Raw genomic sequence first — 27,663 nt, 5'->3', positions numbered from 1 at the left:
ACAGCTGTACTTAATTTTGTCAGGAATTCCTCAAATAGGATAACAACGCTGGGATATTTCACAGTTAATATTCATGCTTTTATTTAATGAATATGGAATAAATTGTATTTTATCTATTTATATAGCATAATATGGATTCCCTTATAAAAACAACCAAAACCACTAAAACTTAGGAATAGTAACAGCTTAGTATTTTTCTGCATTACCTCTTACTTACATAAATGAAGGAGACAAAAAAAGATCAAATAGGTTGTCTCCGCATGCCTAGGCTTTCTGCATTCCAATTTCCTTTTTCAGAATTAGGGAAAAGACAAAACCCAAAAGTGGAAGAGTATGCTTTCCACAGAAAATTTGAATACTGTACATTTCAATTGTACACAATTATCCTTCTTCAGCTATTCTTATATTTTAATTTTTACAGGGAAGATGCTAAATATCAGTAAATCCCAAGTCCTTTAAAGAGTGGTTATAATTCTGGCCAAGAAAAAGGCTTGAGACTAAGAAGGCCATTAATAAAGCCAGCTCCACAGTTTGCAAGTATCTAATCAGAAGCATGCATGTTTACTTTGAATATATACTATAAAAGGTATTAAAAATGATTGGTGAGATTTTAAAGTATCAAGAAAAAGAAATCACAGAACTGCAGACCTCAAGAGAAACATCCTCTGTGAAATTAGTCCTTGTTGCAAGTAGATCCTGACCCAAAAAGGGTCAGAAACAAACAAAACCAATCCTCAGAACAAAATTTAGTCAAAGCCCATGTCCAAATGAGTAATTCGTACTTAGAAATGCTTTCTCAGTGTTTTGCCAGACGCTATCTTTTTTGTGGTATACCAAGTTTTTAAGTGTTTATAATACTGGACTTGGAAGCATCTTTGCAAGCTTAGGGAAAAATAAATTAAGTACTCTTATTTGTAGGACATTTCAGTTTTATATTTCCTCTTTTAATACTTTGTCTGCCAAGAAGGCTCAGGTTTATTACATGTATGCATATCTTCAAATGGTTTAAGGTAATAAAGCTGGTTATCTAGACCCACTTTAATTTTATGTTGAAGAAAAACTGTTTTCTTCCATCTTCTGAAATTAAGAACTATAGCTCTTGCAATGGAAGAGTGAAGATTCTCAAGGGGAAAAATGTTTTGCAAGGCTTACATAATTGCCTTGGGGTGGGGAGAAACTCCTGTTTTGGTCACATTCATTTTTTTCCACCAATGGTAGAATAGGGGAAAAACAAAATATGATTTATGACAACTAGAATCCAAAGGGAAAGTACATCTTAGTATGCCCTTAAACGGAAATTTTGGCCACAGACAGGTGGTTGGGGTTTTTTGGGTTTAAGTAATTTAAAATAGAAACTAATTCTCTTTTCAAGAGATAAGATATAAGTTCTTTGGGGTTCAGAAGCAGCATGGCACCTCCACACGATTTCTCCATCCCTAATAGAACTACCGCCTACTCTTCTGAGTGCTATATCTTCAAATAGCACTCAGAAGATCGCTCTATAGTCACAGCGTCCCTCAGAGCTTTCCTTTAATCTCCAGTTATTCTGGGTCTTATTGTAAGCTTTAGCTCCAGAACTATATGAGGAGCTTCATGGAACAACCCCTTCTGATACTAAATTATTGATCTTTCAAAATTAAATGAGAACCAGTCATTAGCATTGATCCTGATCTATATACTTAAGCATCTCAACTTCAACTTGATCTCAAAATAGGCACATAAATGCAAATATTTACAGGACATCAGAGTATGGTCTTCAAATTTTATGGGCATAAATCCCTATTATGCTTCAACAGCAATGCTGCAAACTGCATTCCAATAAATATCAGACTCTGGGAGTTGTTAGCTCATGCAAATCAGTAATGGTATTTTCACAGTTTGAAAATAACTGTTAAAGGAAAGTAGAACATTGTGATGAGTTATACTAAGAGTTGTTACTTAATCCTAGAAAATACTTAGACTTATGTCAACCTCTTTTTAAAGAAATCCTCAATTTCTTATTGACACTAAATTAAATTATTCAGTACGTTTTGTAGGAATGAAGTAATCACTTTTAAACTAGAAAGGAGTTTGTATCTACACACAAAAAATACCTAATTTTCCATTGTCCATCTTAGACTACTGCTACTCAAATGATCAGCTGTTTCCTAATTATGCCTATAACCTTTGGTGTATAAGAAAAGTTACTTAAAACACTACATGATCAAAAAATTCAGTCAATGCCTTCATGTTTTTCCTCATGCAAGACCACACGTCTTAATACATCCAAATCTTACAGCTTTTCACTAAAAATGTACTTTCAGTGCCCAATACCGTAAAATCACAATGTGTGAATGACTATTCATGCAGGACCTCCTTAAATTTAAATGAAACCACAACCACAGAAGAATGGTTAAATTATTTGTTGGTTTCACAGACGGGTAACTGATTTCTCTTTTTCCTACAAGTTTATCACTGTAACCCTCTTCCAGGTTTTTTTTTTTTTGTGGTTTTTTTTTTTTTTTTCTTCTAAGTATACATTTGTAGAACACCACTCAAGGCAGAACTCTTTCTGTACTACCATAGCATTTGCTTGCCTCCAGCAGAAAACAAGCTCAGTTAGTTTGCTGTTAATTTTAAGAACATCCTTGTTGCTTCGCTGCGAAAATCCTAAACACAGAACTGTTCTTTTTGTTCCATGTTCATTCCCTTTGTCATGAGCTGCATTTTCAGCTGCACTAGGATTCTGAATCAAAAGCTTTTGTTTAATTAACTTGAACACTGTATCAGGAACCAGGTATATTAAAAAAAAAAATAAAAAAAATTAAAAAAAAATCAGAGGAGTTATTGCCCCCCCTTCTTGTTTCTTCCCACATCCCTCATGAGTTTCAACTCCAACTGAGCTCTGGCCTTCATAACTCCATTCCAGAATACTCAGGCAACAGCTCTATATTTTTCGTGGGTAGCTAATACCTAATAACTTTCACCTTCTCTGTACTACTTTTGTGTTGTAAGGGCCCAGAGCTCCCACTTAGCTGCCTGCACTTATGGCAGCTCTCTGATATCACAGAGTTGTTCATCCAGACTGTTGTGAAGAAAGAGCTGCTTATGAAAGACCTGTAAGAAGTCACCTCCGCAAGGGCTCACCTCACAGCACTCAGGAGCTCCTTTTAAGCTGAGGTCTAAGCAGCTCCCACCCTGAGGTAGGCTGCAGCCATGCCTGTGCCTGGGCACATGCCCTAATTGATGCACACTCTGATACAGACTTTCCACACTGGCTTAACCTCAGACCTGCCTCCTCACTATTGACTTGCCTACTGTCATAGCACTGTTACCAAGCCTGGTTACTGTTACCAGACATGCTCTGCTGTCCTTTTTCAGGTACTGTAGGACTGCTTCGATGATGCTGGCACAGCTTCTGTGCCTGTCTTGCCCCAGCTAGTGTTCCCTCACCTTCTCCTTGCTGCTCCCTGACACATCTGAGCTCAGCCAGGCATCCTGCCACAATTGCTTAGTTTTCTGCATATCAAAATGAGCCATTCCTGTGCTTTGAGAAAGTTATTCTTGAAGATCAACCAGCTCTCCAGAGCTACTTTGTAATTCAGACCAGTCTTCCATTCAATGCTACCAAACAGATCCCTGAATAAGACAAGTATCTGTTCTTACTTAGTACAGGGTTCTAATCGTACCACTCATTTTGCTCACTTCTTTCAAGACTTCAGTCTCCTGTTCTGCACCACATCTCCAATCCTTGTTTGTTTGCAAGTAACAGGTTTAGCTGAGCACTTCCTGTAAAGAAAGCTGCTTCTACTCTCAGGAAACATCCTTTTTTATTTCAAGCCAGTTTAACAACCTCTTTCAGTATTGGCAAAATTTGGGTTTAGATGAACTGCAACACAAAGCACTTCACACTTCCATACTTGTGCACAGAGCCTTTCACCCCCAAGTAATAACACAGCTACCTCATTTTGCAACTCCTCCATCTTTTGGCATAGCATCTGCATTTTACAACCCATTTGAAAAAGGACGTTTACTTATCTGTCAAAATATTCATGTACCACTTTGATTGCATAAACAGACACAAAATAATGCTCTTCAGCAGGGTACATATCCTAACTGAACATAGTGCCTGAACTGTTATTTGACTTCTGTTGGGTTTACGTTCCCCTTGGGTCTTCTGTTGCCACATGAGGGCAAGACAAAGCACTGGATCAGGTATTCCCACCATTGTTTAGGAGTATCTCTAATAACAGAGTTATACCAGTATAAGTAATTTTCTCGGTGTTCCACAGACATTACACCAGAGACAGTTATAGCTTATACTGAAGTTCCATATTAGCTGTTGCTGAATGCTGCATTCACGCATATACACTGTTTCTTGTCTTTCACAGGACTTATGCACTGACCGCAAGTATTTTAGGTATGAAGTACAACTAGAGCTTGTATTCAAGTTTTTCTGTTGGTATCAATAGATCAAAAAAGTAGATACTACACTGTTCTCATGTCAAGTAACTATATTTAAAAGTGTATTATCAGAAAAAGAACTATGCAGTCTCACCTTGAACTGATTTGCAGGATGTATCAGTTGATGTGCTAGCATCTGCTGAAGTCTGAACATTATCCAAACTCTTTTCTTTGGATTCTGAGCCCAGATTTCCAACAAGTACCTCCTCTTTTCCACTCGATGTATGCACAGGAGAAGATGATGAAGTTTCAGCATAGAGCCTTTTCAGTACTTTACTTATGAATACTGTGGGGTAAGAAAAGAATATTTTCAGAGAAATCCAGTGTTTTAAAAATATTTGGAGACTTTAAAAAACCCAACTAATTGATACAGGATAGTTTCCCTCATATTTCATGCAAGTCTGTCTTCAGTAGTCCATACCTCTCACAGGTAAAACTGAAAATAACTCAGGACATTAAGAGTCCTAAACTTCAGTCAGAAAAGCAGCTTCAAAACCCCAGAGTTCACTATCAAGGTTACATTTAAAGCCTTCAATTTGACTACGTTTTGGCAATAAATTTATGCAGTACATTTACAGACTAAACACACATATTAATTTCTTAAATTTCTTTTAAAACCTTCCTCCACAAGTGTTATAAGGCTGCTCAAAATGCAGGTCTCTTCTGGCACAGAGGCATTGCAATTGAATCACTCATTAAAATCAGTAAGCTACAACTATTCAATCACATAGAAAAACTAGAAGTAGACAGCAGCAGAAACACATGGTAACCCAATTATTTCTACAGAATTAGCAGTATTCTAATACGCCTCTTCCTCTTATGGGCCCTTTCTGACGACACTGGCAATCTGCTACTAGTTACTCAATGCAAGCATCACTTGATTAAAGAAAAGTAAAATATGCAAATAATCTAAAGATGATAGTTTTGTTGATGAGTATATGTACACGTGCATATCTCAAACATTTGAAATTACATATTATATTAAAATATCAAGTAATACTAAGAAAGTTTCTACCTATTGCAAACATCCCCAGTTTCATGAATTCTAATCGGTCAAACAGATATTGTGGGATGGGGGGGGAGGAAGGAGAATTGAAGAAAAACATGTTCTCTAGACTCCAATTTTAAGTTTAATATACAGTGTATGCAGACCATACAAGCAACCTGGTGAAGTTCTTAACAAAGTAATCTTGCCACAAGAAAAGGACTTACAATGTTATAAGAATGGCTCCTATTGCAGCCTAACAGAAGAACATACTATCATCAGGTAACTCTCTTCAATAAATTGCTTTCCTTTACAACTGAATAAAATCACCTTCATCCTTGAGCCACCAGTTCCTGATGGATGGACTTTGTCTCCATGTGTATCTTGGTGATATGCTTTAATTGTCATGTAAATTACTAACTGTGGGGGAGAATGTCTTGTTAGACTTTTTTTTAGCTCTTACTAGTATATGTGAACACTTTTTGCTTGTGCCCAATCTCTTGAATAATCAGTGACCTTCTGAAAGGCCTATGATAAGGCATAAGCCTGAAGAGATACTTGTGCAGAAAGCTTATGAAGCCCAAATGTTAGTTTTTCTATACTTATCCATCATTCAGTGACATGAAAACACCTGCGACAAGCTGCAGTGATGCCCTCCATCAAGTAAGCACAATCCATTTTGAAAGTTATGGGTTAAGACTCCTGTTCAAAGACAGACAGATATTGACACGTGACTATTTTTTTTTCATAGGGTTCCCTTGCCAGGATATTCTACAGCTAGAAAGACAAAATTCATAATTACTCTCCTCAGAGGACAACTAGAGAAAGTAGGTGGAAATAAGCAATATAAGACCAAGTTAACTGCCCTTTGCAGATCTTGGACTCTAAAGCAACTTATCCAAGAGGTTTATCCTGGATCTTTTCCCTGAGTACTGCTACTAATATTGCAGCATTTTAATGAACTCCAGTAGAGCTGTTACTAAATGTCATGGTTTAATGCTGGTAGGCAGCTAAGCCCCACGCAGCCACTTGCTCACTCCCCCCAGTGGGACAGGGGAGAGAATAGGAAAGGTAGAATTGAGACTCAATTCTCAATGTCAACTGAGACTCAATCTCAACTTGTGGGCTGAGATAAAGACAGCTTAATGGGTAAAGGAAAAGCCATGCACACAAGCAAAGCAAAACAAGGAATTCATTCACTACTTCCCATCGTCAGGCAGGTATTCAGCCGTCTCCAGGAAAGCAGGGCTCCATCACACCTAAGGGTTATATGGGAAGATAAACACCATCACTCCGAATGTGCCCCCTTTTCTCCTTCTTCTCCCCTTATATGCTGAGCATAATGCCATATGGTCTGAGATATCCCTTGGGTCAGTTGGTATCAGCTGTCCCAGCTGTGTCCCCTCCCATATGCTTGTGCACCCCCAGCCGACTCACTGGTGGGGTGGGGAGTAGAAAATGCGTTGACTGTGCAAGCTCTGCTCAGCAATAAACAAGATATAGTGTGTTATCAACACTGCTTTCATGACAAATCCAAAAAAACATAGCACCACAGGAGCTGTTATGAAGAAAATTAACTCTAGCACAGCCAAAAGCAGTACACAAATTAACATTCAAGCACTTCTATTGAGGAAGCTATTTTTCCAAGCAAATGATTGAGATACTGATTAATCTATATATGGAAACACATTTTCTTCAAATCTGCTGAGGAGAGCCAACCACCTCATAGCTACAGTGGAGTTTATGCTCCCCATCTGGAAATCAGATTTCTCTAGTCATCTGTTCAGCTATCCCCACAAAAAAAGAATTACTTCACTCTTTTTCTTTCCTTTTTAAAATACAGGGATTATACTGACATTATACACACATTAGCATTGCTTCAGAAAACAATATAAAACCAGTTTTGAAACATTCATTCCTTCTCATTCACATGAGGCTCTCCCATCTTCTCTAATACCTTATTGCTTCAGAAAACAAGCTGAAACAAAGCCTGCCTTTGGAGGCTGTGAATACCGAGGAAATTATTCTTTCACAAAAATCTCTCTTGCTAAGAAAGAAATATCTAGATCAGCAGCAGTGATAGATTTGCTTCAGCAAAGATGTGGTTTAGCTGCCAATACCAAAGCAGCATCTAGTCTTACAGGCTGGAGTTCTCAGCAGACATAGGAAGAAGCAGCTGGGTGCAGAGTGGGGGAGTTCTTTACTGCTGCAAAGCTTTCACACCTGTGTCAGTGCATATCAGCACTGCAAGGTTGGCTCTTAAGACAACCAGCAATTCCCAACCACCACAGCAGAATGGAAATGAGCAGCAGTGACACCTAAGCATGACAAGGCCCCTGTTTGGAACCTGATGTATTTCAAGCCTTCTGAAGACAGCAAGAAGCCACATATCCCAGTACACCTTCCTTGGGAGAAAGAAGGAGGTGGTATCACTAGAGAGCAGCTGACAAAACCTGACTGATTTAGTCTGAAGTATTTGGAATCCTAAGTATATATATTCTAGCCTGAAGAAAAAGAAAAAAAGTATCTGCCTGCAGCCCAAAACTTTTTGAACAAGTTTGTCCTGCGTATCAATGAACAAGAAAATTAGGCTCTGAGGAATATCTCTCCTGCCATACTCAGCAACTTTACATGCTCCAAAGAAGCACTCTGCAGTTAAGAGTCTCAGAGCTGAGCTACCAAAACATTTTTCAGATGACAGAGGATGCTCTTTCCTCAGGGTCTTATTGCTGCAACTACTTTAGAAAAAAAAAAAAAAAAAAAAAAAAGGAAAATTCTGTGATATCCATGGGCATTGGCTTAACCATAGGAGGTTGGTCTTGCCTGATGCTACAGAGCAGTTTTTCTCCCCTAATGAAAACGCTGCTTAACCTCACGTCTTTGGCGCTATGTGGCATTAGAGATCAATCCATCTGGTAAGAATTGCTCAAACCCTTAAAAATGACTACCTCTTGACAGGAGATTAGCAGTGAAGAAAGCGGTAAAGAAAATTCAAGGAAGAAGACCCACTACCAGAGACGTACTTAAGCTATCAGATTTCCAAAGTGGAATAAGACTTGCTCTCACCATACCTGTGGCACAGCCAAGTACGTATAGTTATTTCTGCTGTTATTTTCCAGTCAACATAGCCAATGGAGGATCTGCACAGATTCATGTAGGCTTTCAAGAGACCAATTTGGGAACACTTTTTCAAGCAGACTGATGTTTCAAAACAATCATACACAATTGAGACCTGTTTTTAAAAAGACCTCAAGAAAATATGAGGGAGACCGCAGAAGGATGAGGGATACACTGTCTGGAGTCAGAACCAATGCAAATTGCCACGTGTAGATACAGCATTAATGCAATGATGTACAAGGCAGTGAATTCCATATATTCTACTGGATCTGCTTTTGAGGGCATTCTTGAAAATGGTATTCACATATTACAAGACCTGCTGTTCCAGACCGGAAGAGAAAGAATACTTTGAGGGGAATTATCTCTGGAATAGAGCCTTGAATCGAACAGGAAAGAAATGTGAACAGCAATAAGAAGCCAATTACAAGGGAAAAAAGGGAAGCCTTGTTGTACAGACTACTGCAGATACATCTCTTCTCTTAGAACAAAGCAGCCTCTGGAACTAACAGATGGGAACCTGGAAGTGAGAGATGAAAGCAGATAAACTAAGCTGTTTAGGGGCCAAGGATGGCAGTGATGTGGATGCAGCTGAAAGCAACACAATGTTTATTAGTATTAGCTCTGCATTGCTTTCAACTGTCCTTACTTCCCTATAAAATCTGAAACAGCAGATGGTAATCCAGTAAGTTTTATAGGGCAAGGATTAATGAAAGGAAGACTTCAGTTCACCCAAACCACCGTAAGTCTTTAAAAACTACCACAGCAGCTTATTGTGTCTCTATTTCTCTGAGGTTTAATTGATAGCTCATTACTCCCAGCCTACTGAAGACTAAAAAATGCTTTCTGAGTTCTTCTACAATGTGAAGAAAAGTCTCCCCATAGCTATACATTACTGAAGGAAGACACGGCTCTGAACACCTGGTCACATGTGACAACTGGAGGAAGCTCTAAGCCTCTAGGTTAAATGAGCATGGCCCAGGGACCACCATGTTTTGGAGTTCTGTGTTATCATAGCAGACTTAGTTGCTACTTTAGTTCCAAGTAGTGTGTGGATTCTTCATTGCTGACATCTCCAGAGCCCAGCCACAAGCACATATAAAGCTGTGAAGAAGTTCTTGCCACATTCAATGTGCTCTTTCACCTCCAGGAATCTGACAGGCCTTCAATACAATGGTTAAATTATGCTGCGAGATTATTAGTGTTGAAAACAAGACACTGAAGGTGAGTGAAGGCAAGAGAAGCATTAGACTCTTTATAATCATCACCTAAAGATGACTTTGTGTTCTGAATCTACCTGGATTTGCTACATATCAGACTGTGTGTGCACACATGTATGCGGTGGTGGGGACAAGAGTTGTGCATGCCACACCAGTGTTGTGGAACAGACTGAACACAGTTTAAGATTATACAAAGATTATATTAAACTTCACAGTGTTAGAGCTAGGCATATGGTCAAAAGGAGGTACTGCACAGTAATAATATTAACAGAAATATGTGGCCCAAATACTGAAGGTCTTTTGCTGTAGGGGAAAACCAGGCTCCAGTGACACTGCCTTCATTAGTAAGGTTATGAAGGTTAAAGAGAGAAATATAACCTTATGGACTTTTTTTTAGCCTTGTGGCTTTGGAGGGACTCTACACTTAGGGGGACAAGCAAACACTCCTAAATGGAGATTACTAAAATGGAGGTGACTACAGATGAAATCCTGTGTTTAACCAATCATGAGAGAGACTGAGCCATTACTGTGATGGAGGTCATGTACTATGACAATGTGATCCAAGACTCTACTGGGCTAAGTATTTTTTTAAGCTGAGATAGGAAAACGAACTACATTCATACATGGATCTAAAGAGATCTCACCAAAAACCGTGCACAGCCTTAAGCTGGCTGTGTACAAACCAACTGAACTCAAACCTAAGCAGACACAGAGAAGAGTTTTTACAATAGCCAACAAGACATAGAACAATAAGGAGAGCTTGGGCTGTTTAGCATAAGCAAATAAATGTCAAAAGAATTTTAAGCGAGTAGTAAGAAGCATTACGTAGCTCAAGGGTAAGATTACATTAGACCATGACACAAAAATATTAGAAACTAACGGTGAATGAGAATTGCCGATCTCAACACACTGATATGCACCTACAAGTATTGTAACATTCTGCTAATAAATTAACAGGAGAAAGCAAAACAATATAGTTAGAGAAGTCTCTTATATTGAGCTTTAACACCTATGAACTACAGGGCTGATCACGAAAAGGAAGGACTAGAAACTACGACACTGAAGACTGTTTTTAATACTATATTCTTCATAGATCACTCCAGGGTTCCTTACATTTGGTTACTGACAGGTATACAAACTAAGCCCGAGATCAGATGTAGGTGATCATACTGGATCTTTTTATTTGTTAAAAGGAATTAGACAAAAATTTATCCTAATTACGACAAAGGTCACCCGGGAAAGAAGTTTTCCTAACATAATGGTGGATCTATTAAAAAAAGAAGATTTTGTACATACATTGTACATACACACATTATATGAATGATAGATTTAGGCCACTGTATGATAAATTTAGACCAACAAGAGGTCTAAACAGGTATCTGAAGTTAAAGCTAGCAATGAGTCATCATATGTCAAACAGTACCAGGTAAATTGACATTCACTATGTACACTAATAGGGACAAGACAGACATTCATAAAGGAAAAAGTTGTAAGTTATACTCACTGCACGGCTGTTGCTTTTTTAAAGCGGTAAAAACCACACAACATCTTACTGCAGTAACCAAGACCCCAAACTTTGCTTACTACTTCAGCAGTACCCAAGACACAGCCACATTTAAGGACAGTTTGTAAAAATGCATAACATGACCCATTTAAGAGCACTAGGAAGAGATTTTCATAGTATCATCACTGAATGGTTTGGGCTGGAAGGAACCTTAAAGATCATCTAGTTCCAACCCCCATGCCACAGAGGTGTTGCTATGGGACATCTTCCACTAGACCAGGCTCAAAGCCCTGTCCAACCTGGCCTTGAACACTGCCAGGGATGGGGCAACCACAGCTTCTCTGGGCAACCTCTGCCAGTGCCTCACCACCCTCACAGGAAAGAGCTTCATCCTAATATCTAATCTAAATCTACCCTCTTTTGGTTTAAAGCCATTCCTCCTTGTCCTATCCCTACATGCCCTTGTAAAAAGTCCATCTCCAGCTTTCTTGTAGGCTCCCCTTAGGTACTGATAGCTTTCTTGTAGGCTCCCTTTAGTACTTTAGGTACTTTAGGAAGCTGATCTAAAGTCTCCCTGGAGCCCTCTCTTCTCCAGGCTGAAGAACTCCAACTCTCTCAGCCTATTGTCATAAGAGAGATGCTCCAGCCCTCAGCTAGAGCTCAGCTTCCTCACAGTAATCCCACTGACATCAAATTTCCCACTTAATAAAAGGAAGTGTAATTTGGCTTATAGTAGTGGCAAATAACACAGTTTAAAGAGCCAACAGAGGAAGATTTTAATCTGCAGAGCCCTTGCGCATTCATTCAAATATAATTATATTTAAACACATGAACTTTCCTCACAGCATTATCAAGAGCCTACGCCATTTTACAGTGAAGTAAGTGGCTTTTGGGTACTTCCGTAGCATCAAAAAAACCCACTGAGGTCTTGCGTCTGAGATGTAGAGGGCTGTAAACACAAGATGAACAGAGTAGCTGGTGTATTTCTGCAGCTAGAATAGAATATTTCAGTTAGAAGGGACCTACAGTGATCATCTATCTAGTCCAACTGCCTGACGTAGAAAAACTTCAATTCTAACAGACCTACAAACATGAAAAGCTTACATATTCTAGTCTTGTCTTCTAAGTTTTTGATTTAATTTCAAAAGTTAAACAATTTTACTTTCCAGCTGAAAGCATGCAACACTATGAAAATACCCAGCCTGCATGTAATTGAAAGCACTAAATGTTCCTACTGTGCAATGAGCTGAAGCAACACCAGAAGACATATCTTTCCAGGAATTCCTCAGTGACAAAAAGGAACCAGTATTTTCAGAAATGAGGACAAGTTGCAATAGGTACCAAAGTAGTTCCATGGCTGATTCTTGACAACTCATGTGTGGAAACACTGAAGTGCAAATACATAAGAAAACTGAAAAAGCACCAGGTCTCTACTGCCTGACATAATATAAACAAAGCAAAGTATAACTCTAAGAAATAGAGTGCAGAACACATGCTGGCTAGTGATACAAATTGTGAATATTCAGAATCTTTCTACTACAATTTTGTGAGAAGAATAAAAAACCTCCTTCAAATAAATGCACTGTTTGGCATCTCTGTATTAAATTGACACCACTGACTTTCTTATGTACATATGCAGACTACCCACAAACACACACATATCAACACTGGAATAGCATGGCAGATTTATAAAGGGTCTCCTGGGGTTGACAGCATGACTTAAAACTCAGTTAATACCACAGACTGTAACAAAAGCATGTTGAATAACTAAACAAAGTTCTGCACATCAGAAGTGTTCCTGTCCAGCTGAGTGTAGGAGGCAACAGTTTCCTCAAAAGCACTTCTGTGGAGAATACTTGCCACGTACTTTTGGTTACTTGCCATGCACACTGTAAGCACCCCCACCACATTTCTCAATTGGTTGCCTTCTGCCTACTCAAATCCAACTTGGGCAGCAAGAATAAAATCAGTGGCATCAAGAGCACTGAACACATTAGAACTCTGTGAAGCTTGCACATTGCCCTACTTGGTCTCTCTCTCTCCTACAAACAGAAGTTTTCTAAAAAGGGAAGAGTCAGGAATTTCTTCTGAAACCATCCCATGTGTAAGATGTGTTAATACACTATTTCTGCTAAAGCAGAAGAAAAGAGCACAGCAGAACAGAAGAGGATGGAAAGAGCAGACAGAATGATAATCCACATGCAGAACATATGGACAAGACTTCATTAAAATGTTCAGTTCATCTCTGCTAGTGCAGAATTACTCTCTGATATTCAAAAGGATTTAAATCCTTGAAGTTTCTTTTCTTATGTAAGTATTACATCTTCTACAGAGGCCATGAAAGTTACTTTACAGCATGGTCATAAAAATCACAGAATGGTTAAGGTTGGAAGGGACCTCTGGACATCATCTAGTCCATTAAGCTCAGAGTAAGATCAACTAGAGCAGATTGCCTAGGGCCTTCACTAGTTGGGTATTACAACCTCACTGCCTGGATAATCTCCTCTTACCTAATCACAGATGGACAGTCAACTCTTGACCAGAGACACGCAAGGGGACCACTTCAAAAACAGTGGCTCTTGAAAGAGAGATACCTGGATTTCATTAGGACCCAAAGCAACAGGGCGTAAAAGCATTTTAAGAGACTGCTACATACGGAGAATGTTAGCCAGACTGCCATTCTTACCAGCTAGCAGGTGGAAGACTGATGATAACTTCTGGCTAGGAGCTACTATCCATTCCCTTAAGCCATTCCCCACAAGCATACATGCCTTTTAACCATACAGGGAGGAATTTCGTGGTTTAGGTCTTCTGGATTCTTTCTGAAGGAGTTGCTTAGCTGGCCAAACTGATGAACAAGGGTCTTTACTCCCTATTTTTTTGGCCTAACACGCAGTGACTCTTGGGTCATAGCTCCTTAAGTCTCAAAAAGACAAAGGCACCTAGTTTATATTGCAGAAACTAGGGGCATAATTCAGGTAGCAGTTATGATGCCTAACTGTACGCACATGCAAAGCATTATGCTCTGTTTTTACACATCAAACACTCCTTCAGAGACCTAGTGTATTCAAGGCACCAATTCTGCCAAGCAGTCACCTCACGTCCAAGATGTACTCAATACAGATGATACTGAAATGCGTATAAGCCCCCGTTATAGTCAAAGGAAATCAATATACGGGACCTCTGAGGATAATTAGATTTATTAATCTTGACCCAAATTTCATAATACAAGAAAAGCCACACATGCATTGCTCCCCAACAAAAACAAAACCTCCAATAATCAACCCCCACAGCAAAACAAAAAAAATGTAGCTGAAAGCTCAAAGACCCCAGGACCATTGCTAAAAGTGGCAGAGACCAGAGGCCTGGATTAAGTCAAGAGTATGTGTATGTGCACATCACACACATGTTCTAGCCGTGAGGGCAGTGACTAGCTTTTTAAATGTTAACTTCAAGAATCTTTGAGTAGAGATCGCTGCAGAGAAGATTCCCAGACTTGGACTGTCAGTTCAACAGCTACCAACAGATTAAAATCAAAGGGAAAACAGAGGAATTAACTAGAACAAAGCATTCCACAGCAACTGAACAGGGTATCATTTTCCCACTCCCCCTTTCCAAAAATGTTCAAGCTGCACAGCAATACGAGGAAAAGAAGCAGCATGCAGTGACATGCAATTACATCCTGCATAGCCTGACAGTTCAGATCCTAAATGTGTATCTTATATTTAAGAAGGGACACTTCAAGTCAGAAGGAAGAAAATGGAAACGTAATTTTCCTGCTACCAGTGAGGTCAGCTTTGCCAAGAGGACATACTTCCATTCTGCCACAGATAGAGTATGTGCAAACCACAGCAAAGCACTGTCACGGGAATAACAAAATTTTAACTATCCAAAAGTGGGGGGAAATGTGAAATATGCAGAATTCTAGCTGTGGTGAAAGTATAGTTTCATATAAATAGGAATGGGAAGCCTCCAATTTTACAGTATTTCGCTTTGTGTTCACAGTCTGTAAGCAATCCTTATCTTGCGTTGAAGCAATGGTAACAGGCTCTTAGGAAGAGTAGCTAAAAGACAAAACAGGATATAAGTAAGGACATAAAATTCAGGCTGAAGCTGAGTGTCTCTTGAAAGAGGCACTTGTAGCCAAACACAGAAGCTAACATCTTACAAGATCTTGTGTTTGGTCAAAGAGGATGACATTCTGCAAATTATCCACATCTTCAGTTTTCACACTTCAGACTTAACTGCATATATCTGTGTATTTATAGTCCTTGTTTCCAAAGAGCACAGTTCTCTTAAATTCTTTCTTGAGGAAGATACCAAGTAATTTTCATCTTCAGATTTCAGGGTGGAATTCACTTGCACCTTGAAGTCAGAAAAAGCACTAGGCTATCTTGTCTAAATAACTGGAAGAAGTAATTTTACACATCTACCCAAACTGAGACCTAACAACTTGTGTTTTTAATAGTTTTAATTTATTTCAAAAGACTTTGAAGATCCTTTAGGAAGCGGAGGAACTCAATAGCTCACATTAGGTTTTTTTTCCCCAGTGCTTAATTACCTTTGGCATAACACACACGCCATGTTTATTACTCACATTTGCAAAGCTTGAGGCTTTTTTGGCCTTTGTCATTTTTTTTCTGCCTCTCCCTACTATATTAAGGAATCTTGTATTACATAGTAATTTGTTTCCTGTGAATATCTCCCTACAGGTTAGAAACTCTGATTCTGAAGAGTATCTTGGTCTGGAAGGCACAGTCTCTCAGCCTCATATACCTCATTTTAACTATCTGCCTTTGCAAAGAAAGCACTTTTTGAACAAAGCCTGTTCGCCCCATTTCCCCTGCAAGCTACTATCATCTGATTCAGCAGATGTCAAGGAGGGTGGGTTGCGGACTGGTTTTGTCATTTCTGGAACTACAAAACTATGGAATTAAGACTGAGCAGGAATGCCATGGTGAAATACCGATATCACAAATTATTAACTTGACTAGCTTCTTACACAATCTTTTAGTTCTACTAGCCTCATAAGACTTGAATGATAGCTTAAAGGGAAAAATTTGTACAGTTTTTGACAGAATTTCTACACATAAGGTGGGAATGTATATGATTCTCTTTCCCAGTTTTACAACCAATCTCATTGACATTCCATATAACATAGATTGTTTTACTCTTAAATGCTAAAGCTATTACTACATATTTAGTGGGATAAAGGAGAACCCACATGTACTGTTTAGGGATCAAATAACAGAAGGATTTACCTGTATTCAAGGTCACATGAATTCTGTGCTTGAAATCCTAGGTATCAGCTGTCTGCATCTCGGTATGGTTGCTAGCCAAAATGTCACAGGGAGCTGCACAAGAAGCTCAGATGCTGCTGTTCTACATCTAATGTGTAATACTAGCTTCGCAATATCAAGGTTTGTCTTAAGACCTCTGACATTGTTCTCACTGATATAGCAGCTATTAGTGTTCTGTGTACCATTAGACATTAGAAATCAGATGCTAATTGCCTAGATTTTACTCCTGTCATTCTTCATTACAGTTGGAGAACCACATAGCAGAAAGACATGCCAGTTTTCTGCTCTAACATAGTAGTCCATAAAACATTGCTCCATTTATCTTTCCACCTAGCACTAATTTTTAAAACATATGGAAAACCACTTTGTTATCCAAAACTCAGTAATATACCATTCTCCAACCTTTGAGGCAACTTTTGAACAAGAGCAACTTAAGTATATAGCACATGCCAGTAGGGTAGAAAGGAAGGAAAATAATACAGTGATTACATACCCCACATTTATGTAGACACCTAAATTAAGGAGTGAGTGGCAATGGGAGAGTGATTTACCACTCAAAGATTGACCTGTGTGCATCCAGGCCAACACAGTTCAGAGCAACTGCAGATAAAAACCAGTAAGTTATTCAATACAAAAAGCAGACATTTGTTTTCTCTTCTTAGCTTAGACGAAACTCATTCAGCTTCACCAAGCACGATCTCTGTGTCACACTGCAGCTTCAAATCAGTAAGACTGGTGTTACATCTGTCAGCAAATTCTGCATGACTGTGTAGTTCAATGAGAATCTGACTAATCGTGCCATCCTGTCTCAACAAAGGCTTTAGAGATCTTTCAGCAGGCCACCTTAATTGCAGCCACAAGCTCCCAGACATCTAATAAACTTGACATGACACAGATGATGAAAAGCTACATAACCACCACAATGAGAACATCAGAATTTTGTTCCAGCTGTTCATAAGAACCCTGTCTGCCTTGTAGAGAAACCGGGGAAAGTGCTGGGAACACAGACTATCTTCACCATTATTTCAATTTGTGCATGCTCTCCTTTGTTCTAAGCATCTTTCACAATACTTCACAATACATTTCTCATACCACACCATTAGCCTGATCTTACCCGGCAGAATCAAACAGACTTCACTCAAAATATCAAGATATCTCACCCACCCTTAATAAAGAAGCTCAACTTTGCTGAATACTACTATTAAAATTATTATTAATAATTCTGGCTATGCAAAGCTGGGCCAGCTGTAAACCATGACTGTAAGAGACTGCTGTTTCCTCTCTCTTCTGAGACAGATTTTGAGGGGAAGGAAGAAGCATAGGGGGAGCAGCTGTGCACTTACAACATCACTGGTCACTAAGGCCAGTCCCCTGCCAGCACTCTTGGCAACTTTCTACATTTCAGAAAGTTTAAACCTTACTTCAACCTAAAGAACTCTTATCCAGATGTAAACAGCATAGGGCTTAAAGTGAACATCAAACTACACCACACACATGGGTAGTAAAGCTAAATGTTATGGCAGATGCTGGGGGTAACATGGAAATGAGACAAGTAGTACTATAATGGCCTAAAGCACTGCCATAAAAATAGCTGAAAACAGTTTTTAATAAGTAATTTGGAGTTCAGATTACTGAAGAGAAAAAAATCTGGAAATTTTAAAGAGACAGCTTGCTCCCTCTGCTCATATGAAACTAAAATATACTAAAATATAAACCCAATACACCAGTATTTACAAAACAAACCATGAAGCTGGCAGGAGTAATATCACTGCATGCAGGCAGAAGTTCAACAAGACTGTGTGTCATTTAAGTTTTATTTAAAAGGAATCATCGTAAGTTCATATTATATAAAATACAAATACAATTGAATGTCTACATAGCCTTCTTTAGGGAGTAAATATATCATGCTTTGAATATTTGATTGTAACATAATATCCAGTGATTTCTGCAAGCATCCCTACATATGCATACAACACAAATCAGTATTATACCCAATCTCCCATCATTAAAAAGGACTGTATGTTTCAATGAGAGAGAATTTTTTTTCTCATTCTAGTCATAAAGGAAATTTTAATTTAAGCCATTAGGAAACCCTCAATAGGAATGCAAACTTCTAGAGAATAGTTTTCAACCTTTTGAACTAAAGGCAAATGAAAACATAAGAAACCACATACGCCTATTGGAAATAACAAGCTGTGCTGGCTTTGGCTGGGGTTGAGTTAATTTTCTTCCCTGCAGCTAGTATGGGAGTTGTGCTGAAAATACGGGATTTTGGATTTGTGCTGGAAACAGTACTGATAGTACAGGGATATTTTAATTACTCCAGAGCAGAACTTGCGCACTGCCAAGGCCTGTCCTGCTCCTCACCCCACCCCACCAGGGAGTAGGCTGGGGGTGCTCAATAAGCTGGGAGGGGACACAGCCAGGACAGCTGACCCCAACTGACCCAAGGGATATTCCAGACCATATGGCATCATGCTCAGCGTATAAAGAGGGAAGGATAAGAAGGAAGAGGGGGACATCCAGAGTGATGGTATTTGTCTTCCCAAGTAACCCTTACATGTGATGGAGCCCTGCTTTCCTGGAGATGGCCAAACACCTGCCTGACAAGGGGAAGTGGTGAATGAATTCCTTGTTTTGCTTTGCTTGTGTGTGTGGTTTTTGCTTTACCCATTAAACTGTCTTTATCTTAACCCACAAGTTATCTCAGTTCTACCTTTCCTGTTCTCTCCCCCACCCCACTGGGGGAGAGCAGCTGCGTGGGGCTTAGTTGCCAGCCAGCGTTAAATCAGAAGACAATCTTAACTTTAGATGGATTGCTCTGAGGTAGACCACAGATTCCAGCAATCTACTGATAAGCTCAAAAGTAGCGTTGAGTGAAAGGCATTGCACACTGATTGTTTAAAAAAATTAAAATAACCCCAAACCAACGTACCAGAATGGCATCTCCTTCGCCACCTACCACTTTCACTAAATAACACCAGTACACACACCTGTTCCTAAAAACATCCTAGTATGTTTAAACAGAGTCCTATCTCTTGTGGACCACCCTGCCTCACTGCAAAGTAGGTAAGAATTGCTCCAAAATGTAGTTTCTAAAAAGAAATCAACCCAAAAACAACTCCCCCTGCAAAAAAACCCCAAGAAAACAAAAAACAAACCCCATCCACCCAAAACACAGAACCCCAAAGGCCACATTACGTCTGGCTCCACATATTCAGCTATGTGTAAACACGAGTTACCCTCAGACTTCATAAATACAAAGCCATGGGATCTATCATTTCTGCCTCTTCTTTCATAACCATTGGCCTTTCTCCTTGGCTAGATTTCTCATCCAGGCACAATGCTGAATTGAGCAACAAGAAAAGACCTAATATTCCCCTACACTCTCCTAAATGTTTTAATGGCAGAGTCAATTACACTTGCTCTAGTGCAACCTCTACATTTAATCACAAAAAAGACATACATGATTTATTCAACCACAATCCAAATACAATTTATGTCTTTTTAAGCTGTAATAAATCTTTCATTACTGACAGCAACATACACTGTTAATTACTAGAGGGGGGAGGGGCGAGATATCTCTCCCAGAGCAAAAGAAAATAGTGTTAGGCATCAAACTCCATTTCTCATCAATATTTTCCTTACTGATAAACATACCTGGATGAAGGAAAAGACATCCACCCTACAAATCCTGGGGTTTATATTTTTTTCTCTTTCCAGAAGAAGTCTCAAAGTGTTTTCCAAAAGTTGAATTTAAAAACAAACAAAACAAAAAAAAAAAGCACCCCAACAACCAAACAAAAACCCAAAAAATTTTAAAAATCAAGACTGTTGTGTTTTTCTGTAAGAACTAAGCTGTTTAATATTTGATATGGCCATTGAAAAAAACGAACCAACAAATCAACAAAACCCTAAAACTAAGGAACTGCTATCTCATTTCAATCCCTATTACAAGTATGAGCTTCCTGCCCCAAGCTCAAGCCATTTGGCTCATGATGACAGAGATGAAAACAACACTCCTCTATGCAATATTCTCACTGTTTGAACCAGTTACTGTTGTTACCGATGACTACAAATTGACTGTATTTAATTTCCAGTTTAATCTCTCAAATAGGAAGTCCCTGTAGTACCACTAGATCACCCTTCGTACAGCATGCTGACTTTTGTATCACTTCTTAGTAGTAGTTACGGTCAATGATGTGTCCTACACCCACACCGATATCCTAACTCTACCCTTCAGCAGCTGGAACGCCACCTTGTAACCCTTTATGATAGCATTACCTTAGGGCTGTAAGTAGCTTTAAAGAATAAGCACTACAGCTTTAAAAATGCAATTGATGATGTTTTAGCAGCTACGAATTATGAATTCAGCTGTCCTGGAGAGGATAACCATCCTGTCAGTAATACATATAATGACAACTGCTAGTAACTCTAGCCCTGTTACGAATCAGTGGTACATGAGCAACTAAAAAGCCCCACAAAACTCAAAAACCTCTGCACTTTCAAAGTGTACCTGCCCAACTGTTTCATGACAAAGTGAAGTGCATTTCACTTTACCTGCACTGCTGACTTACTGTCTTTGTGCTATTTAGATTCTCAGCATTAACCATTAGACCCAAGACCTACAAGCTGTTGACCATCCCATTTATTCTGCATTATGGCCCAGTTCAGTACAAAATAAAAGCGCACCAGTGATCACTTGTAACGCAGACAAAAGTTTATCTCCAGCATCTTCAACCTACTCCTATAGACAGCAGCAAAAACAATCTTAAAGAGAAGCATCTAAACCTTCTTCTTCAGCTCTTTTTGTAGATACCTGTCTTTTTGAAAAAGTACATAGTTTCACACAATAGAAAGTCAACAGTTTCCATCTATGCTATTGGCTGCAGGGGCTGACGAGATGAGGTTGTAAACTCTTCCAATTTCCTTATTTCATCCCTGGTGACCACATGGCATCCTATCATCCTTGTATTTGTTGCTGTGTTTTCTTCCCAATCTTAAGTCATCACTCCTTAGAGTGGCTGAAAAACACATGAGTGTTTTCTAACTCTACACAGTAAACAGTCACTCAGTATGATCATTTTAGCTTTCTCTTCCACCTTACGGAAACAAGTAGTTCTTTATTTGCCCATTGGTTTTAAACAGTTCGAGTGCTTTGGAATGTGTTTCCCCCTTTCTCAGCTCTAGAGCCACTGTTTATTTTCAAGTAAATGAACTCACTCTTCTCAACTCCCCTTCTCCCAGAAGACATCAATCTGAAATCCTCTGGTTTTCCTCCAAGGAAGTAAAACTAGACGGAAAGCAGCTACTCCATTTTACCGATCTCTTACAATGAAGCTGCATCTAAAACAGAGACAACACTAATCTGTTTTTATATTTCCTTCAAAACTATCACTAGTTGCAGTCAGCCAGAACAAAAAGCTTCAACATTAACCCTTGCTGTTAAGTCTCACTCTCATGTTGTTGTCCTCATAGGAAGGAGCCGAGTTTCAGGATGCTGGAACCGTTTGGAAACTCAGGAGCCAGCCACAGAGTCACCACGGTACACAAACATTCAGCTCCCTTACAGCTCCGTCCTATTCAACCCCCCTTAAGGACAAGACATCACTTAAATAACACCTGTATTTTTATTATTGCATTTTTATAAAGCCATGTCTTATAAAGGCAAACCAAATGGACTGACGTTATGCCTGTACAGAAGCAGGCTTTTCTTTTCTTTGCAAGCACAGTACCACAGTTATTTCGGAAGTGTGCTAACTCGCCTTCAACAAGGCAAGCTCCGCGGTCACTAACAACGAGTATGCACGCATGCATGCACACACTGAGAAGAGGCGTTCATCTTAAGACACTCTGAAATTAGAGAAGCAATTATTTACCCTCCCTCCCCACGCCCAGGCAGCAACAGGCAGCACAGCAACTCCGCTGGGGGCCTGAGAGCCCGGGGGCACCGGACAGGAGCTCCGAGGAGAGTTCGGACCCTGAGGCCGCGTCTCTGCTGCCTACCCCCGCTTTCCCCAGCTTCCCCTCAGGGTCTCTCCCGGGGGGGGCGGCTCCACACCCACGCCGCCGGGCTCCCCACCCGCAGGGAAGGACACGCGAGCCCCTCGGCAGCACGGTGCGGGCGAGGCCGCTACCCGCGGCCCGGCAGGCTCCCTCCGCGCCCGGCGCAGGACGCCAGCTCGGCACCGCCAGGTCTCACCTTCCCTCCTGCTCAGGGCCATGGCGCCCAGCGAGCAGCCCAACCGACCCCCTCCAGCCGGCAGCCCCGCGCTCGCGCTCCTTCCTGCTCGCGGCCGCGCCTGTCCGTCACGGCTCCGGAGGCGCGCCATTGGCGAGATGGGCGGCAGGGGCGTGTCCGCGCCGCCGGCCGGGATCCGCGCGGCCCCGCCCCTCCCTCCCTTCCCTTCCTCCAGCCCGCGGTGCCCGGCGCGGTGCCCGCGGGCTCCGGCAGGGGGAGCGCGGCTGCGCAGAGGCCGGCGGGCGGCGGCGGCGCCCCGGCGGGGTGAGTGGCGCCGGGGTGAGTGGCGCCGGGGTGATGCTGGGCGCGCGGCGCTGCTCCCGCCGCCGGTCCCGGTCCCGCTGCCGGCCGGGCTTCTCCTTCACCTGACCCGGCAGCCCCGTGCGCAGCCCGCGCCCGCCGCGTTAATAATGCACTAGAATGTCAGCGCTGAAAAAGGTACCGAGGGACATGAGGGAAGAAGGGAGGGGGCCGCCGTCGGGGCGCGCCGCTCGCGGGTTGCCCCCCTTCACCTCCCCAGCTCAGGAACAGGGCTGCCGGTGCCGCTGGGACCGCCGCCGTCGGGGACCGCTGCCGGGGCAGCGCGGGGACGGCGCGCCGGCCGCGCCGTCGGTTGTGGTGTTCCTCCCCCAGCACCGGGGCGTCCCGGCGCCGCGCCGGCCGTGGCGGGGTCTCGCCGTGGCGGCGTCTCGCCGTGGCGGCGTCTCCCCTCGGCACATCCCAGGCGGGACGGTCTCGCGGCGAGGTGCGCTGCGCCGGCCGCGGCGTGCGGAGCGAGGGAACAGGGATGGATGGACGGACGGACGGACGGACAGACCGACCCTCCGTGCGGCCGGTTTGGCCAGCGGGAGCGGCAGGGCGGGGGGTGCTGCGCGCGGATCCACAATAGCGGTGGCGGTTTAAATTTGGGGAGCGAGTGATTCTCAGGGCTGCCCCGCGAGGAGGGGCCGGTGGAGCTGGGGCTGCGGCCGCGCCGCCGCCTGCACTGGCAACCGCCTTCCCCCTTTCCCTTCCCGGCAGCCGCGCTGTGCCGAGGAGGACACGGGCACGTCGAAGGGGCCGCGCTGCGCCCCTCGAAGGGGGGGAGGCGGGCGGACCCCGCGCGTTGTCCGCGCCGGCTCCGCGCATCTGCCCCGCCGCGGGCGCGCAGGGCTCGGCGCGGCGCGGCTGGGGAAGTCCACGGGCGCGGAGGCTGGCGCAGGGGCCACGCAGCCCGTGGTCGCCGGGGCGGTCGCGGGTGGGTTTCCCCGCGGGGAGAGCGGTGTCAGCAGCTAGCTTGGCCGAGCGCACCCCCGCCCCTTGAACCACTGTCTGCCGGAGGAATAAATTAATTAACTGGCATTATTGTAAGAGCGCAGCGCGGCCCGGCTCGCCTCCCGGCACGGAGGCGCGCACCGCCCGGCGGCCGCCACCTCGAGGTGGGTGCGATGGCTACGGTTCCCTCCACCCCGGCCCTGTGCGGTGCGGGTCGGGGAGCGGGGGGAGCCCGCCAGGCAGCGGGGAGTGCGGAACGGGCTTTCTCCTACGGCCCAGCTTTCTGCCGCCTTCGTAACCTAATTCTGACACTGCCGGTGCCCCAGTTCCGATAGCGGTGGCGGTGCGATGGAGCGAGGCGTTAACGGTAACGCAACTGCAACTGCTTCGGTCCCAACTTCCCTGAAACTTCCAAGGGTTTCTAATATGCAGCAGTTTGTTTCCGAATGTGCTTCGTTACGGCACAGGCTCACACCGGCTTAATGTGCCTTGGGAGCAGGTGGTATTTGAATCCCTTCCAAATTAAAACACTTCAGAACGAAATCAAATGCTCCAATCACTCCAGGTGGTGTGAGCCCAAGAACAAGGCTGAGAAACTCAAGTGCCCTTCTCGGTGCTGGAGGGTTTTGTGTGTGTTTCTGTGTGCCTCATGAGCAGAGCACTAGCGAAATTTGGAATACTGGGTATCTGTAGTCATTTAGGTAGTAGGTGGCTGCAAGAAGGCGCCCTGCTAGGAGGAAGGATCACTTCAGTGGGACCAAGCGCAGATCCAAGTGCAGATGGCCAAGGAATGTCGTGTGGGGTCTGAGTAGCTGAATGGTTTGAACTGTAGATTGGGGTATGTCAGGGGAACATACTGGTTGTACTGGGCTTGTTTTTGAAAAGCAACTCCGGGGTAGAGCAGGGTATGATATTATTTTATAATGCAAATGCAGTTGAGGCATCAGCCTTTCACATCTGTGATTAGCTTCATTTCTGTCTTTGCGTTTTATATGGGAATCAGGTAAAATAGGAAGAGTAGTGGTTTTGTATTTCTGTGCTTCCAGCAATAAAGCAATTATACTTCTAAGTAATTTCCAGATGATTTGCACAAAGCACTTTTCTTTCAGAAGTACAAGTTTTAATTTTACTGTGCGTAGCTATTTTTACAGTGCTAATCAGATTTTATCATTTATATTTGAAAGGTTGTGTCCGTTCCCTATCATTTTGCATGCCTTTCAAGATGTCTGGTATGTGGTTAAAATGGACTCAGATGATGTTTAATAGTTTTATGAATTACAATGTTATGTGTTGGAGATTTAATTCGGAGTGCTGTAGTCAGTCCCTGTGTGATCTGACATAATATTCCCAAGTTAAATGCATTTATTATGCCATTGTGCAGTTACACACAAAGTAAAAACTAGGACTGTAAAAAAAATTTGTAGATTCTATTTTAGATTATTTTTAGCTTTTCATTTTCGTACTGTAAAGTGCTATTTGCATTTAGTTGCACATATATCTACTCAGGAATGGTGTAGGGCATACCTTGTTGTTAACTTTTTAGAATTTCTAATCCCTCTGAAATGAGTTTAAATTTCTGGTACAAGTTGAAGTTACGCTTAGAGCGAAGTCATAAATACTTCAAACAAGCATTTAACAACCAGCAAACACAGACTGCTTTTGACAGAGGTATTGATGAGAGTGTGTTTTGTCAATGTACGTAAAGCCACAGAGTTGAGTCCAAGATTTGCTGGATTGCTTGTAATATTCCTAATGACTTAATGGGACTGGGATTTCACATTTGTGTGGGGCAAAGTCCCACCAGTAGTAATGGCGATATTGCTGGCTATGCCAAGCTGTTAAAAGAAAAGTTAACCAAATCAAGACAAAAATGTCAAGAAGGTACATTATGGCTAACTGAAACTTATATTCTGATAAATTCCAGTATATGGAGCAAGTTGCTTTAATATGAGTTGGTAGATGTGATAGGAGAAATGTATCCCTGAATAGGACATTCATACCTTATTGTGAGGAAAGCTTAGATACTCAGGTTCCACTGTGCCTGAACAAAGGATAGCATCCCACCCAGAGGGTAGTCTCTGCAGGCTTTCCTGAACATCACCCATCCTGGCCAAGGTACCATGTCACAACAGGTTTTTTCTGACAGCAAATATTCGTAGTACAGTATGAATAACTAAATTTCAGCTTGATTGAGAGCTTTGCCTAAATTACGGACGTTGGAGTAATTGTTGGGATAGTTTTGTGTGCCTTAACAAAAGCAGTAAAATGTTATTTTACACCTGCCTTTGGCAGGAACTTTTTTTCCTGTTTGCAATTACACATAGTCAAAGCAATTTCCTTGTATAGCTATGATAATCCTATGAGTAGTTTTGGTAATAAAAAGAACATTAAAATAAACCCCTGTCTTTTTCTGAGGTATACTGTTGGGAATGTATCAGACTTTTCAAACTGCATCAGTCAAACAAAATCAGCTGCTTCAGTTCTACTTCATGAACGAGACAAGTCTTATTTGCTGCTTCGGTTCATCACTACAGTGAATTTGTTTATTTAACCCTACATTGAGAATGAGAGGAGCACTAATGCAGAAAGTTAGTGTTAGCTCATACATTACGATTGTATTGAAGAGAGAGTTTTGGTTCATGCATAGAAATGTTTTATATGGTCCAGAATATCCCAACTGAATCGAAAATATTCTGTTTGCTAAATGGGTAGTTTTGTTTGAATAACTACAGGAGAAAAAAAAAAAAAAAGTAGTTCAGTTTGCCTTGCAAAAATTCATAGTCATCCACGAACCATATGGCTTTCCTACCTCTAGTAGAGAAATATCTCTCTGCATAGCAGATACAGTATGTCAACAGCTATGATCAAATATAAGTAGAAGTGGGCATGGATGAATCAGAATCTCTTTTAAAGTAGAGACCTGTTGGAGACCACAACTTCTCATATTTCAGTGCCTATATATCTACGTTATAGAATTATATTTCCTGAAACAGATTATCGTTCATCACAGCTGCTTTCTGTGGTAGGGGACAAAATGATTCATTAAAGTAAAGCAAGTGCTCTCCCCATGGTATTTATTTAGGAAATGTCAAGTATCAGTTTATTCATTTAGTACATGCTCAGTTGTGTTGAGAGGATGGAAATCACTGCACTTAGATTTCTCAGTGTTTCTATGTATGCACAGATATTTGGTCGCACTTGGCTTTTACCTGTGTCTCACTGTAATTTTTAAATACTTCTTTTGTGCATAAAATTTACTTACCTTCCAAGCATTTTTATTCCATGTTTGCCATGTTTCTCTGTCCTTGCCAGTTTGGAAGACGAACAACAAATAGCTTCCAATATGGCATCAGCATTTAGCCCTCTAGATTTTTTTCTAGTTTTATAACTGTATATTCTTATGATCTAAAAATACTTTCTTTCTGCTTTTGGTAGTCAATGTAGTATACACCTGCAATTAGCAGAGACGCATGAGGTATACCATAGATAAAGGCTTTTCTCTCACAAGGAGAATGGGTGTCTCTTATATTCAGTAGATGCTGCTACCACTGTGTGCAGATAAAGTAGATAAATTGACAGTCAGGAAACATGTCAAAAGTGTG

The 27,663-nt window shown here is 41.6% G+C and overlaps 2 protein-coding genes across 5 annotated transcripts in view; one reads left to right on the top strand and one right to left on the bottom strand.

Moving 5' to 3' along the window:
- The window catches only part of ERICH1 (glutamate rich 1), a 72,967-nt gene extending 49,966 nt beyond the window's left edge, over positions 1 to 23,001 (bottom strand). Inside the window, exons 1-2 of the mRNA XM_030490345.2 lie at positions 22,769 to 23,001; positions 4,538 to 4,729 (exon numbers count right to left, since the gene is read on the bottom strand). Of these exons, the coding sequence (XP_030346205.2) occupies positions 4,538 to 4,729; positions 22,769 to 22,898 (322 nt within the window). The 5' untranslated portion in view covers positions 22,899 to 23,001. The remainder of the gene's footprint in view (positions 1 to 4,537; positions 4,730 to 22,768) is intronic.
- Positions 23,002 to 23,006: 5 nt separating this feature from the next.
- The window catches only part of DLGAP2 (DLG associated protein 2), a 463,956-nt gene continuing 459,299 nt past the window's right edge, over positions 23,007 to 27,663 (top strand). For all 4 annotated transcript variants that reach the window (XR_003991947.1, XM_030490185.1, XM_030490186.1 and 1 more), the window contains exon 1: positions 23,007 to 23,245. Coding sequence is in view for 3 of the 4 variants with exons in the window: in XM_030490185.1 (XP_030346045.1) it covers positions 23,228 to 23,245 (18 nt within the window). In the remaining variant the exon portion in view is untranslated. The remainder of the gene's footprint in view (positions 23,246 to 27,663) is intronic.

Source organism: Strigops habroptila, chromosome 6 (genome assembly GCF_004027225.2).
Source record: "Strigops habroptila isolate Jane chromosome 6, bStrHab1.2.pri, whole genome shotgun sequence".
NCBI classification, from domain to species: Eukaryota; Metazoa; Chordata; class Aves; order Psittaciformes; family Psittacidae; genus Strigops; species Strigops habroptila.
The sequence above is the reverse complement of the archived record's forward strand: the minus strand, read 5'-3'. Positions and strand labels throughout refer to the sequence as shown.